Source organism: Alosa pseudoharengus, unplaced genomic scaffold, assembly GCF_046254945.1.
Source record: "Alosa pseudoharengus isolate Yale_2024_CS ecotype anadromous, Long Island Sound unplaced genomic scaffold, YU_APseudo_1.1 YU_APseudo_1.1_scf_6, whole genome shotgun sequence".
NCBI lineage: Eukaryota > Metazoa > Chordata > Actinopteri > Clupeiformes > Clupeidae > Alosa > Alosa pseudoharengus.
The window spans coordinates 34,784,427-34,800,184 of NW_027468848.1; the positions used below are offsets into that span (position 1 = coordinate 34,784,427).

Here is a 15,758-nt window from a genome sequence, read left to right on the forward strand (position 1 = left end):
GGAATTCCACAAAACTTGGCGTGCATACAGATGGTGTCATAATGATCCTACACTTCCAATCTCGTGCAGTTTTGATTATGTTAGGTCACAGATACCTTCAATTACAACACCTAATTTTTACTTTTTTGTGTTTAACTAGGTGGCGCTATACATGAAATGAGTGGTTATGGAATGGGTTGACATGGCCCCTTGAGATCAACATACAAAAAAAAATGGTCCTCCTAAACCCTACGGTTTTCGAGATATTCACAGAAAACTGTGTCTGCCCTACCCTCCTTTCGGGGGGTGCAGTCCAGCGGGGGGGCCACAGATCAAAACGAAAAACGATGGTTCCATGCTATCCATGTGGGGTTACATGCCCACCAAGTTTCGTGTACCCCGGTCATCATTGACAGAAATTTGGGCATGCGAAAAAGAAAATAAATAAATAAATAAATAAATCTGACTAAACCTATATGACCGCCGCTTCGCTGCGCGGCGGTCATAATAACCTCACTGGCACTGCATGTCTACACACTGTGACTGTGAAATAGCATTTGCAGGCTTCAAAAGAACATGGACCAGAACCCTGCCAATGACAAAACGTGTGCTTCTTAGAGGACTACGACTTCTTGGGAAATCATCATCTACTCCAGAGTTGTAAAAGAGGCTTACATAGAGCTGTATAGAGAGAGTTTGGCCAACTAGGGAATCGAATGGGAACCATGTTGGATCTGTAAGGGCCTTTTATTTATTGGCAAACGTTGATGATAACATGCCTGTTATAGAGTTATCTGAAATTGGTAACCAACATGACGGAGTTGGCCAAACTCTCTATGTACAGCTCTGGGCCTACATACCTTTCCCCTCTCTGAGCGTGTAATAACCCAGTGTGACACCATTAGCCTAGCTAAACATAATTCACTGGAAGTGGGCTACACCAGCTAGCCTACAGCTAGCCTATGACTAAAAGAGAGCTGTAGGCAAACTGGTGTAACACACTCCCAGTAAATTATGCTAAGCTAAGATAATGGTATCATACTGGGTTGCACATATGAGAAGAGAATGTATGTATCCTGTTGTCTAAGGTAGATGACAAATAAGCAAACAGTTGCTGTGTTCCTTGACATTAAACCCTGCTGCCTCTTCGCCCAGTCCAGCAGAGGTGCCCTCATCACCTGACACTTTCGACAGTAGGCTATGTCAAAGATCACCTCTTCATTGTTGAACCACACATTAGGCTCGTCATATTGACTTGTTGTCCATCTAATTTGCAACAGCTTCTTGAGGAAAGGGCAGCTGTATTTCTGTGTGACATACAGTAATGGTGTTTTGTCACAAAGTTCAATTTCAATAGCATGCACAACAGCTTAATGGAGCTGGTGGTTACAACAGTGAATGTAAGGAGTGCATTAACCAAGCTGTCTTTGCACTATAGCCTGCACCCCATCTTTAACTCCACTCTTGGCCACTGCCCTAGCATGTTTCCTGCATGAAACCCTGTGTGTGAAAGGTGATCAAGAATTTATCAGCAATATACTCTATAGCAAACTGCCTCAGTTCAAGTAAACCTATCAAGTGTTCCTCTGGCACCCGATTGCATACAATCATCACCATGACTGTTTTCCACATTGGACCTGTCCCTCATAATATCATGCAGTAGCTTGGTGAATCTATTTATCCCAAATTTCTTATGACTATTTTCAGCATGCGTAGTTGCTTCGTTCTGAAATGTTTTAGAGGTGTATTCGTCATTCTTTGGAAATTTCTTAACAATGTCAGGCAATTTTGTATCCTTCTCAAGTGTGTATTCGTATAATTTCACAAACAGCCCAGCAGCCAGGCCATCAACACACTTAACACTCCTCATCATTATATTAGTATACTGTCCTGATCTCCACACAATGGCAGCTCTTTCACTGCAGGAAATGTAACCAACTCTCCAATCATTTTGATGTAGTTAGTATCTGTATCTGTTCTTTTCAGCATGCTGAGGGCCAAGGGGTGAAGCACTGAACCTGTTGTTTGCCATGCTTTATACTCTTCCCAGCGAGAGACAGCATGTATGTAAGCCTAGGCGCTCCTGGCTCAACGCTGTTGCAGTCCACAGTCACATTCAAGATTCAAGATTCAAAAAGCTTAATTGTCTGATATGTTGCCATGTTAGAAAATATTCTTTTGATTGAAGGCAGAGTGTGTGTGATGTGTCAGTTTCATGAGTTCTATTGCTGCTTTCCAGGAAATCCTGTCATCACAAATGCATCGTCTATGTCATGGACTGAAAACCCTGCATGGGAAACAAAAGCACACATATTTTTCAGAAGGAATATTCTAGCCACAGTCAAGACAGAGAAACATTTCTCCCTAGGTTCGATTACTCGTCCTGGATAGGTTTTCAAAACTGGCTGGCTTGGGGTTTCTCCAAGGGTGTATATAAATGTGTGTGTGTGTGTGTGTGTGTGTTTGTGTGCATAATTGAAATGATTTTAGCCAAATTATAAATAACTCCCTGCCTTTACCTTTATGTCCTTTACATGCTGAATAAAACCATCCAAATAATAGTGATTATCCCTTCCTAATCTCTACCCTGCCACATATTATCCCTCCTGCATGCCTCTCTTTTACATGCTAAAACCACAAGATGAATGACTAAAACAGTATATGGGCTATCTTAAACCTACATTTATTTGATTGCAGCATCAGCTACTTCCTCTTGACTCACTGAAACGGATGCCTGAAGTAACTGCATATCCTAAACAAGCAAGACACAACAATAAGGGACGGGTTATTGAAGCTATTTGAGCTTGGCTTACTAATTGCCAAGCTCAAAAAAGCCTCTCATTAGCTAAATGATCCCTATCATAACATTAATGCATATACAACACTAAGGAAATTAGAATGATATAGGCTCATACAGCCTGAAGCAGCAAGCTATAAAGGTGCATCTCAAAAAATGAGAATGTCATGGAAAAGTTTTTTTTTTCAAGTAATTTATTCCAAAATGTGAAACTCTACACATAAAGTGAGATTTCAAGCCTTTTTTAATCTTGATTATTCTAATCTTGATTACCGGTATTACCGTTAGGCTATATCATGGCAATCAAAAAGGCAGTACCTCAAAATATTAGAATAAAGAATATATAATAGAGAAATGTCGACCTGAGAAGAGCTCTAATCAGCTGCCTGGCAATGGTTACAAAAAGAGAATGTTTGAACTTTACTTTAGAGGTAAAAAAAATGCTTTGGGCAGGTGAACAAACCCCACCCAAACACAGCCTGTCTGGTTTGAGTTCACCTTGGTGTGTTTTTGTACACATGCACCTTACTGTATTTACAATATTTCAGCTAATTTGAAACAAGCCCTAGAATGCATTAGATTCTAGATTACTCCATCCAATCCATAAGAAATACTTCTCACACATACAGTAAGTGAGTAAGCAAAAAGTCAGAAATATATATTTTTTGTTAAGTTTATGAGCTTGACATAACAGAGTATTTTACTTTGTTCTCTGATGTTAATATAGAGGTATGCAACTTTGGTCTGTCAAAAACGGATGCAAAACCATTTACAACTGTATGATTAGGCTGGGAAATAAAATGGCCCATTTTAGCAGATATCTAGGGCCTCCGCATGCAATCTGGCACCCACATCAATAATCAGAGCTTTACACTGATTGACTGCCAAAGAACGCTAACAATAGGCTCCAGCAACCTCTACCTGAATCATCAACTCGAAGTGGTTACATAACTTGTAGAGGGGGACAGATCAGAGGGATGTGTCAGTTTGTGTTTGCATTACACCCTGTCTTTGTTCCTTTGTTCAGATTTGCCCATTTTAGTGACCATTTCAAAGACCGAGGTTTGCAAATGAAAAAGGAAACAACCATGTTTCCAGTTCACCTTAGCATTCGTGACCTCTCCTTCAAGTTCATGTTAGCTTTGTGACCTCTCGTTAGCTTTGTGACCTCTCCCTGCTCGGCCTGCTTGTAAGTACAGGCAGAGTAAGCAAATTAGTTACAAAGCACATTAGTCTGTGCCAGTGTTTACAACAATTGTGTCACAGAATTAATAGACAAAAAAGTCACTAGTCCTGTCAAATGTATGTGATAAGTGATAGGAATATCAACAGTAATGACAGCCAAACATTGGCTATTCAAAACATACCTTCATTATTGTTCACTGTGTTCTTGTTGGTTTCAAAGGGGATAAAAAACACAAGCGGGGCCCCAGGGTGTCCTGGTGATGCGGCAGTACAGTAGAGAAGCCTTCCGCTGCCAAGCATGTGGAACTCTTCAAAAGATCCCCGAACAGTCTGTCCAGACCACACATTTATCATAAAGTCACATACATTACAAAAGAGGCTGAAGCAATCGCTGGGAAATGGGAAAACAAAATATTGTCACTGAATCAGTCAAACACGATGAAGATAAGCCTGTAATTGTTATATGATGGTATCATCCAGTGATTCAACCCTCATATCAGAACAGTGACTGTTTTTTTTTTTTTCATTTCAGAGATGTATGGTTCAGCATACTAAAGATTCTCCTTCAATGTATTATTCTTCGTATTTCCTGAAAACATGTTAGGGGTGAGAGAAATAATAGTAATACATATTAAAGAATCTACCTCAACAATTCAGTGTCATCATAATGTGCAACATGATTTTGGACAGCAAAGGGGAAAGATGGGGTAGGAAGTAAGGGCTGGTATTCAGTAAACATTCACTGTGTGTGTGTCTTGTGTCCATTTATATATTCTATATGGTGGTAAATCAAGATAATTGTACGCTTAGTTGCACAACAATTTGGACCATTGCCTTAGTGTGAAGTATGATTCTAATGTAAGGATGGTAATGTGTTTGTGTGTGTGTGTGTGTGTGTGTGTGTTTGGCTAAACACACTTATCTCTTGCATTGCACATGGAAACAATTAGCCAAGTCTTGCTCCAATTCCAGGGGAGCACAACCTGATTAGTATCAGGTAATTCTTGTTCCTGACTCCTTTCACCAGCCAGGGGACTGTAATGTCACCGTAATCATATTTTACCATCTGCTGTGGAGAATAACCTCCCACAGTTTAAACTAGTAGAACAAAAGGTGACTGGTATTCTTGAGCCCAGTGGGCCACCAAAGACTACACGTCAGAGCAAAAGAAGACAAAAAACATCTGTACCTATTAGCATTCTAACAAGAAGACTACCCATGAATGAAATGGGAGAAACAGGATAGATACAATTTATATACTAAGTGCCATAAGTGTCACAAACTTTAACATAACAGTGTGAGAAGTATTCTTCACAATATATAGGATCCCTTATACATGGCCAGGTTTCTAGGCTCTTCAAAGAGTGCTGTCTATTTAAACCTATATTGACCAGTGTCTTGTACTGGTTTTACAGATAAGTAGGCAAGTCTCGCTCAGCAGATGGTAGGACACAGCAGATATGGGTGCCACACATGATGTTTCTTGGGATGGGGAGAGTCTTTGTGAGACAAGATAAAAAAAAAAAAACGTTGCCCAGCTCGCTGGATGGGTTTTTCCTTTTATCAGATAAACTAGAGGGCAGGCAGGCAGAGGTCTCACCCTCCACAACTATGTGAGAGCAAGTTACTGTATGAGGCCTTTTAACAGCAGGATGGTGCAGCTAGAGAACAACACCAACTGGCTCAGATGTCAAAATACTTTTTTAATTTTAGAAATAAACTAGAACACAGTTGGTGTGGTGATACATTGAAAACTGTGCACTGATTAACTTTAATATTTTTTCTTTAAAATAATTGTGATGCCATGCATTTCTTGATCACCTTCTTGATCATCCATGCAATAATTATATTTTAGAGAATTTAAATGAGCTATACTGACATCAAATAGTCAGTTTTTAGTTGATTGATGTGGATTTGTACCCTTGAGCCAAGTGTCTACGGAAATACCCATGAGATTAAATAAATGAGAGACCTTTATCAACAATCAGAGACTCTTAGAAAAGCCTATGCATAGTGCTGAACTATGCCTATAGGCCCTATATCTTAAACATTTCAACATTAACAACGAAGCAGAAAACTTTAATCTCTTCTTCTCAAACCGAAATATACACACCATTAACCAGACCTGGGGCTTGTTTTGTAAGAAAGCAAACCTTATGAAGTATGACCAGGCCTCACCTCAACGTTCCCGAGCCGCTTAAAACTGAATATTTGGGAAATGTCTGGCCTCATGAAAACTGTTACGTTCTAAAGCTGTTGATCTCTCAAATTAAACCCGCTTTAACCCTCTCTGCTACGGACCTAGGCTACTGTTCAGTTCAAAAACATCTATCGCGAGCGGCAGTTAAGTCTTTGTGAGTCGTCAAAAGGCAAACAAGATTCTTCCAGTCGAATGGCTCTACCTAGTGGACAAAAAAATAAACTGTGCTAAAAGAGTTGGGTAGAATTACTAGGCTACATTCGGGTGCACCTGCAGGTAATCAAACAAGAGGTCACAGTTCAATCGACGTAACCGTCTACGCTGGACTCCCACGGCGTCGTCGGATAAAAAAAAAAAAAAAAAAACATCTTTAGCCGTCGGATAAGTGAGTATCACCAACTATTTTCTTAATCTTTGTTGACTTTCAAACGACTGTTATGATTTTTGGTCATTTTAGCCGTCAAATTGTGTATAGTTTGGGCGGACGATGCTATGACATCTTGCCAAGGAGTACGTAACCCAAGTTATGCATGTTTCCCAAACCCAAATTGTGTTTGCAATAAAACACGGCCTGCAGTATAGTGTAGTGTTCTTGTTTCAGTGTTCTTACTAATAGTAGCCTAGGCCTAGCTACTCTTCCAGAAAATATACTGGTGGTGCTTCTAAAAAAAAAGGCCTATATATTTTTTAGTTGTTACAGTAACACACACATACCACTTTTAAGCATATCTCATAAGTTTGCAGTTGGGCTGTCTTCCAAAAGTTGATGGCGATGATTGAGGTCCCGAAAGATGACAGCATAAATTCATTTTGTTCATCCTTTTCATCCATCTCAGACAAAGTTTATGTACCTTGGGGTAAGTGTGTCACATCAGCCACTAGATCTCGTATCAGGACAAAACTCCCTCAGTTGTCTATCTGTCTGTGTGATTTACATATGAATTCCAAAACATGTATAATCTGAAGTTTGTGTGAAGTACTCTCTCAGTGTTTCCTGTCTGTGAATCATTGTGTCATCTGCATTGTTTCTATAACAAGGCTGTGAGCTGACTTCCTCCAAAGCAACAGCAGTTTTTGAAGTGGACTACCCCTTGGAGTGTCAGTTCTTTGTCAAAACGGTAAGAGTTAGCTTTTGTTGCGTGAAACAATGAGTAATGGCACATATACAAACATCATGCCACCACTGGGATCAGCCCTTGTTTAGAACAGGGTTTATTCTGTTGCTTGTCATTACAGAAGCCAGCATTTATGCTGCATTCCAGACAACTCTGTCAAGTCAAAAATGTCCTAGTGGGAATCTCCCAATTTCATTCCAGACAAATTCGGAGGTCAAGAATTCTGACCTCCTACTGGGAAAAAATACAATGGAACACCACTTCGACCTCCGACGTCCGAGTTGTCTGGAATGCAGCATTAGTACCGCTGTAATCCAGGCATATCATATGCAGAGTAGACACAACGTTTTACTTATGAAATAGCCTTTTACAATAACACAGTTCGCCTGTTTTACAAATGCACCCCCCCCCCCCCCGTCTGCTCCCAGATCTGTCTGAGTGCTGGTGCCAGTGATGATATGCATGTGGTTGCTGTTTGTGATGGAGATGGGAGGGTTAAGGAAGTACCTATTGCCACCCTGCGTCATACCATGCCCATGGTGAGTCACAATTGACTGCTTGCTTGTCACAAAGCACATATACCTGCACCAAAACATATTGGTAAATAACTGCAGACAATGCATCTGTGGCTTGTTTAGTTGTTTGTGTGAGCAAATAACTTGTACTGATTGGAACTCTGTTCCAAAATAACACTAATGGACATGGCTAAGACGTTCTAGTGTGACATTTCCCTGGCACCTGCTACTGGATATATATGGCATTTGCTACCAGTTAAATTGACTCCCATTCACTTTCATTATACACTCATTTTCTTTTTGTGCCTTAACAATGTTGTCGCTGAATATTTGAAGGGTTTGGATATACTGTATGACATACTCCCGAATGTGGTGAATTTATGTATGACCCCAACCTGAAAGTTGAACTGTTAAAGCATGTCCGTATCATGAGCCTATTTTCCCCAGGTTAGTTTCCAAGCATTTGAGCTTATACCACCAGTCACTTTCAAACTCGCCTCAGGGCAAGGCCCTGTCTTCATCACTGGTCAGCATATAACTAGTAAGTAAAGGATTTTTTTCAGTGTTTGTTATTTCAGACAAAGCCTACTGAAATAATTTAGTTGTTTGACTTACCACATTGGACATCACCAAGAATGAGGTGTTAAGAATAAGAAACTTATTGGACCCTATACTTGTCTGAATGTTTTGCAGTTGGATTGGAAGAAGATGAATCTTGACCTACAGTATAAACCATGGAAACGGCACTGGAATTCAGTGTGGGCTATCATGTGAAGGGTTTCATCATGGCCTCAAAAGCTGTCAACCTTAAATATTAATTCCTCAAAGCTAACTGCTATATGTTAATGGACAGTAGCCGTCCATTTGTGTGCCATCATGTTTGCAATTTTGAAATATGTATTAGAGAAACTAAATAAACAATAACAATAATACATGTTTACCAGAAAGTGCTCTTTACAACATTGGCCTATATGCTCTGTGGGTTCTCCTTCCTTTCATTTTTATTATTTCTCAAGATTTGTTTGAGATCTGTGCTTATTAATGGGTAGGCCTAGACTATATTCTTTGCAAAGCTGGGCCTTCATAGCATTTTTTGGAGGGATGCTAGCCTACATGTTTTTCTATTTTAAGAGACAACTGCCTGGCCTATATATTAATAATAATCAATTAATTTAATAATCAGGTAGCTATTTCTATTTTCTCTACCATGACCGAACACTTTCTCTACATGGCTCTGTTGTCACCAAGAAACGCCCGTCACACCACGTAACATGGCAACAGGCAGTCAACAAACTAACGTTAATGAGCTGATGCACGATTAGACGGGGGGAAATACACGTCAACAACCATGATGAAACCTAAGCAGCCAGGGTCGCAGTGGTGAAAGGCGACTGATCGGCATATTTTACCGATAAAATTAAGCAAAAAAATCTATATCAATGTCTGTCATATCCGTATTTACGAACATCCCTACAGCTCCACCAAAACAGGAGTCTAAGATTTTGGATGATTTCAGGAGAGACACTCACCCAGAGAAGGTGAATCTTGCAGGACGTGGTGAGTGGAAGTCCGCAACTCGGATCACCTTTGGTTTTGTAATTTCTATCAATTGATGGCGCGTGGATCTCTGCCAATTAATGGTTTCATTTTACAATGGAGCACTACAAGGGGGCATTACTTAGAATACCCTAACTTATGAATAACTAAGACCTGTTGACGTTTAACCTTTACAACATACAGCAGTAGGCTATTATAATGAATATAGATAGCCTAATTAAATTATTGAATTGCCTCTTTATCTCCTCTAATTTGCAGAGTATCTTAATGAAGATGGCCAGACCACAGTGCTTCCCCTCATATGGAAAATAAAGCAACAAATTGGATCAGACCCAACCCTCACTCCTGGGTATCCCCCACCTCTTGGTCTAACTGAACTGACCAAGAGAGTGGTGGAGCTCACACTGGGAAAAGACAGTCCTGCCATCGTGGAAAACAGGGTAACCTGACAATTTGTTGTTGTAGAAATCAGCATCACTTCTCAGATGTTGCCATAGGATTAAACAGGCTTGGTGTTGAGTGGGCCTGTAAAATACACAAGTAGGGCCCACCTCCTTAATCAGGGCCCACCAGCTGGACACACAGATACCTCAGCCTGACGCAAGAACTCATAGTTTATTTGAACAGGGCACAAACAATTATTTGTCTTTTGCACTGACATTGAAGATGAGGTCAGCATGTTTAAACCCATGACTGGAATTAAACAAACCATCAGTGTCCCTTTAATCACATTACATTCAGGTGTGGGGATGATTTACCACATGTAAACATGTCCCGCTAAAAGAAATCAGATATCACTCTGGACAATGACTACCGTAAGGGAAAGTCATTTTGACGTGGGTGGCCGGAGGTGTAAACCATCAGTGCTGTGCTGCTGATACTGTGAATCATGGCTTACCCCCCCCCCCCATGTGTTTAATGTTCTCTGTGCCCCTCTGGTAACTACGCTGTACAATTGATTTAAAGAGGTAATGTATCTCGTGCAGGGCTTCAAATCCATAGGTACAGGCGCTTTAGTAAGACATTGGTCAACGACTGCTGTAACTGACTGGAGGGCTTAATTTGCTGGTTGCAGGTGCTGGGGGTGCAGGCAGTGGGCTTTATGGGAGCGGTGAGGCTGGGCGCAGAGCTGCTGAGGCGTTGGTGTAACAACAGAGCATCCTGGAGTGGACCCATCCTGCTGCCCTCCCCCTGTGATGGTGGGTAGGTCATGAGCGTGAATATGGACTGTCCCTTTTATTACAGGGAACAAATAGGTTTAGATGCTGTTTTCAGTTAGATAGTGGAACTGCAGATGAAGTTTTAAAGTGTCCAAAATATGATTATTTTCAAAATATGCTTATGGGTTGCACAAAACATGTCCCCTCAGATTACACATTATCAGCAGCTCCATTCTTGCCAGTTTCATAGGCTGTATCTGGGGCTTGTTGCCTCAAATGCAAATGAGCTGTTGTTGGCCACGTCCCACTCCGGAACTGATTCCATGTTTACGTCAACGGGCAGCATGAAAAGCCAGGGAATACGAGTCGTGTCGATGACATGATGTTGGAGGATTCTCCACCAGAAAGCCTCTGACTGCCAGTGATCAAATGCTATTTGTTATGCAGGAATAATAAAGAATGTGTGACAAAAGTAATTGACGGTTCTGTTTGAATTTTCGTAGTAAAGTGGCCTGATAGTCAAGTTATGGGAGTTTAGCCGAAACGTCTGCTAAATACAATAACCATAGCAGAATCAATTCAGACACCTTTCTGCATGTATGATGTAACATGGCCTAACAATGTTAAATGATAATGGGTAAAACTTGGGTCGGTATATAAGCCCACTAGAGTTGATGTACCCCTATTCAAAAGTTTAAATACATTTGTGAAATTGGCTGCCTATTACCGGATGGCCTGGGTCGCCTCCAGCATAGGCTAGGCCAGAGGTTCCCAAAGTTAAAACTGCCGAGACCCAATTGCAACAGGGATGGAATTGAATTGAACAGCTCACCCGGAGACTGAAGACAGAATACATTCAGAAACCTGTATCTCACTCAAAACAGCATGGATGTTTTTTTCCCCCAAGTTTGTATAGGCTTACGTGTGGAAGCACCAGAGTCACAACATAACACCCCAGATTTTCCATATTATGGGCATTTTAAAATGGTTGATGTAGCTGTGAAACAAGAAAATAGGTAGGTGAAACACGAGAAAGCAAGCTATTAGCATTTGCTTCTAAATTCTGGTAAGTCAGACATAATGAATAATAAGTCAGACATAATGACTTTGTGCATGAGTGGAACAGAAACTAATGTTTCTAGAGGGCTTCCTGTTACATGCTGGAATCTCAATATCACAGGGTTCCTACGCAGTATGGAAAACCTGGAAAAGTATGGAATTTGATTTTAGTAATTTCCAGGTCTGGATAAGTAGGGAAAAAAGAAACAAGGGTATGGAGAAATATTTGTGTTTCCAGACTATTGCATTTGCAGTACTAATCACTTCACTTAGGTCATAATGAACCATTCCTACTGTTGTGTAGCTTAACTGTCAGTCCCCATCGTCAAGATACAACTATGATACAACTAAAAATGACCCAGCTAAATGGACAAATATTAAGTGTCATTTTTTAGTTCACTTCAGTTGTCCATACCTTTGTTTTCACCGAGTTATCCCAAACCAGATGTGGCCGCTATGTCGAGAATATGGTCAGAAAAATCTAGCGAGAAGTTTGGAAATTTGAGTATGGAAAAAGTATGGAATTTTGAAATGGAAAATGTGTAGGAACCCTGATATCATGTGTTGCAAATCTTCTACACTTCATATGCCTTACTCACATTTTTCCAAATTCTATATCCCTCACTCTGTGACTACTTTAAAATAAGGTCTAATCCTCTCTTGCTTTTTCAGACTCACTTGCCGAGACCTTTGAGGCAGCAGGGTTTGGGAATGTGTGCTACTACCGCTACTGGGATGCGAATAGTTTGGGAGTGTGTGCGGAGAACGTGCTGAAGGATCTGGAGGAGGCCCCTGAACAGAGTGTAGTTGTCTTGTCCGTCTCTGGCCACTACCCCACAGGTGCCGACCTCTCTGTAGATGACTGGAAACTCGTGGCAGATGTCATGATGGTACAAGGCCAGTTCTACCTCACTAGATGACCTATGAGCTTTTTTACAAATGTTTTGGAAAGGTTTAATTGTTTAAAAAACAAAACAATTTTAACATTCTGAAATGCATTCTTGGAATGCTGTCCCTTTCCCTTAAATCTATCTTTATCTCTCTCTCTCAAACAGCAGAGGAGATTATTTCCTTTCTTCCTGATGTCAGAACAAGGCTTTTCTAAGAGCTTTGAGAAGGATGCTTGGCCTGTTCGTCATTGTGTGTCTTTGGGTCTGGAGGTTATGTGTACACAGTCCTTCTGCCACACATTTGGCTTGTATGGTAAGACTCAAAGTCCCTTCTGTTATGATATTCACTCGTGCCCACTAACATGGCTAGAACAACTAGTGCTAGCTAGCATGAAACTCAAAGGTTCAGGTTCATTAATATGAACTTTATCACTGTATTGTTGTAAGTCGCTTTGGATAAACACGTCTGCAAAATGAATAAATGTAAAGGTGAATCTTAGGTGTGTTGAATAATTTCAGAGATATTCAAACAATTGATCGAACCCGAACAGATTGTATACTTCAAATAAACTGAAAAACTTTCAGTTGGTTCCTAGAGGGTTTCTGGTTGAAACGTTCAAAATCAACACAGCTACTTCAAATTGTAAATTAATTGGACTTTAGCTTAGTTTTCTATAAAATATTGACTTTAATTTGTTTTGACCCCAAGTTTGCATTGGCTCAATGTTGTTTTCTGTGCCACTGGAAATGCCATGGGAATGCTAATGTTTGTTTATACTGTTGAAAGAGTCAATAGTTAGTGGACACACGAACAGGTCAAGAAAACAACGTGACATATCTGATACTGAGAAACTTCTGATGGATGCGTAAGTGGCATCCCTCTCCTCTACTCACGGCAGCTTTGATTTTCCAGGGGAGCAGGTTGGACACCTCCTGTGTGTGCTGAAGCACAACAGCTTCCTGCTGGCTGTCCAGTCGCAGTTGGAGAAGTCAGTCCAAACTCTGTGGTCCTCTCCACCAACAGGTGGTGCCCGTGTGGTGGCTACCGTCCTCAGTAACCCTGCACACCTTATTGAGTGGTGAGTCAGTCACGTCCAGTAAAATACTGTTGTAGATGACCCTGAGAAGGGTGGTCATGTTTGTTTGTAATTCCCCATCCCATACACTTAGTATTCAGGTATGTTCTCTTTTTCAATAAATGGGCAATTGTTTTGGGAAAAACTGTCACTGTCTGAACCTTGTCAAACCGATTTATTTCTGAATTGTGCATGTACTGTCCTTTTTATATCAATATAAATTATTTAACTTAATATTTGAGTATTTCCAAATACATTTAAGATTATTTATAAATATGTACATGTATATTGTATCTTAATATATATCTACCGGTATATATAATAATAAATAAAAATGGTTTACTGTATATTGTAACATAAAGGAATGGGTGATCGTCTCTCATGAGTTCTCAGCTTATACCCCACATGGTTCATGTGCCACTTTAGGCAGGAAGGTGTGAGGAGTCAGGTGGAGAGGTGCATGCTGATTAGGGAGCAGCTCAGAGAGAAACTGAGGCTGCTGGGATGTCCAGGGCAGTGGGACCACCTGACCAAACAAACCGGACTCTACTGCTGCACTGGCCTCAGTGGTGAGTGTTGAATCTGTTTACTTTGTTTACTTTGTTGCAACGCATACCGTAATTGAAATTTGAAACACATACAGTGTGTTCTTTTTGGGTCGAAATTTATACAGTAGACCAGCAACCTTCGGTGAATCTGTTCTGTTTAAATATGAATGTAGTTTATACAAAAGAGAATAAAAAAGACACAGCTGAATAATTCAATGACAGTCAGTGTTCCTTGTCCAAAGAGCATCATGAATGTCAAGTCTAAGCCTCTTTATGACACAGCATCATTGCACATTGATGTTTTAATCAATGAAAAAATCAATCAAAACAAACTGCGACTGTATATTTAAGCAATAAGACACAAGTGAGAGTGGGGTTGGTAAGGATATACCCACGGCCGTGGTTGGGCCATAGGCACTCATTGAAAGCAGTTGACTTGTCCTCTTTGAATTGTAACTGAAATTGGAGAGGCTCATGCTTGCAGTTAAGCGTAAAATGAGAACCGATAATTACCAGCTTCCTTAGTCCCTGTGTGTAGACTTGTGGGTTTAACATTCACACGCGGTAAATGAGTAACCCTTCACCCAGCTGCGGCAGGCTGATTGACTCTGCAGGAGAGAGAGATAAATGAGAGTTGGCTAACTACGACTGCTGCGCTTGTCTTCTGGTTTTTAGGTCATCAAGTGGAGTTTCTGGGCAAAAGGAGACATGTCTACCTCTTGGATATTGGGTGTCTGAATATAAGTGCAATCAACAGCCGCAATGTTGATTATGTGGCAGAATCCATCCATTTGGCTGTAACCACTCTTTGATTTGTAAAAATAGATGACAATGTTCTTTTCATATTCTTTATGACTTACCTTTGCCCATCCAGACAGTATGCGACTAGGCCATGGATTGTGCAGAATAGTGAATAAGACAGTCGGATATTGCATAAAGATATTGCAGATATGACATTAAATTAGTATTCTTCAGATGTTTCAGATGATTTTTTTTTTTAGTAGGAGCTCAGTGTTCATGTGTAGTAATGGGGGTAAGACTGTAGCATCGAGGGCATGCTGGCCAGTCACATACAGTACCTCTTGTCCTGTGCTATACCTGAATACTTATGTTGGGGGAAAAAGAATGAACAAAGAGATGTTAAACACTGTTGTTTTTTAAGAGAGCTACAATTTCTACCCCTTCCTGAGTGTTTAATGTAGGATGGGAGATTTTCTTTTTGGTATATTACCTGAAATCCTTTTTATATCCCGATAGCAACCAACTAATTAAATACTCTGACATCAAAATAAAAAATATTCATCTGTGGAAGCCGCAGGGCTGTAAAAGCATTCAAGCATTCAATCATTTTGAGTGGGCTGCAACAAATGATCGGTTACTAATCTGTCTTTCAACTCGACTCCTGCATGCATTGTGTGTGAGTGACTGGAGCTTCCAAGGTTGCATTAGCCAGGATGGCATACCAATGTTCTCCTTAGTGTAGTGATAGTCAAAACAAGTGGCACTACACTAAGGAAATGTTGGAGTTATTTTGTCACTTTTGGGAGCTATAGGCTAGTTGGTTCCATGGCTAGCTATAGGCTAGTTGGTGGGGAGCTGGTGGGTGCGTCAGACAGAGTTGCTTCATGCGCAAGAAGGATATTCATTATGTTACTCTGGGGGAGATGGGGAATAAGC

The 15,758-nt window shown here is 40.6% G+C and overlaps 2 protein-coding genes across 2 annotated transcripts; both read left to right on the plus strand.

The window, feature by feature from the left end:
• The first annotated feature begins 6,933 nt into the window (after positions 1-6,933).
• Positions 6,934-8,586, plus strand: npm2a (nucleophosmin/nucleoplasmin, 2a). The gene is made up of 5 exons (XM_076271368.1): positions 6,934-7,018; positions 7,200-7,279; positions 7,705-7,815; positions 8,239-8,332; positions 8,485-8,586. Exons 1-5 carry the CDS (start codon positions 6,934-6,936, stop codon positions 8,508-8,510), a joined length of 396 nt encoding a protein of 131 aa, XP_076127483.1. The 3' UTR covers positions 8,511-8,586.
• Positions 8,587-9,230: 644 nt separating this feature from the next.
• got1l1 (glutamic-oxaloacetic transaminase 1 like 1) lies at positions 9,231-15,167 on the plus strand. The gene is made up of 8 exons (XM_076271369.1): positions 9,231-9,348; positions 9,607-9,788; positions 10,424-10,547; positions 12,240-12,457; positions 12,623-12,770; positions 13,371-13,536; positions 13,960-14,102; positions 14,757-15,167. Exons 1-8 carry the CDS (start codon positions 9,231-9,233, stop codon positions 14,891-14,893), a joined length of 1,236 nt encoding a protein of 411 aa, XP_076127484.1. The 3' UTR covers positions 14,894-15,167.
• Positions 15,168-15,758: the final 591 nt, after the last annotated feature.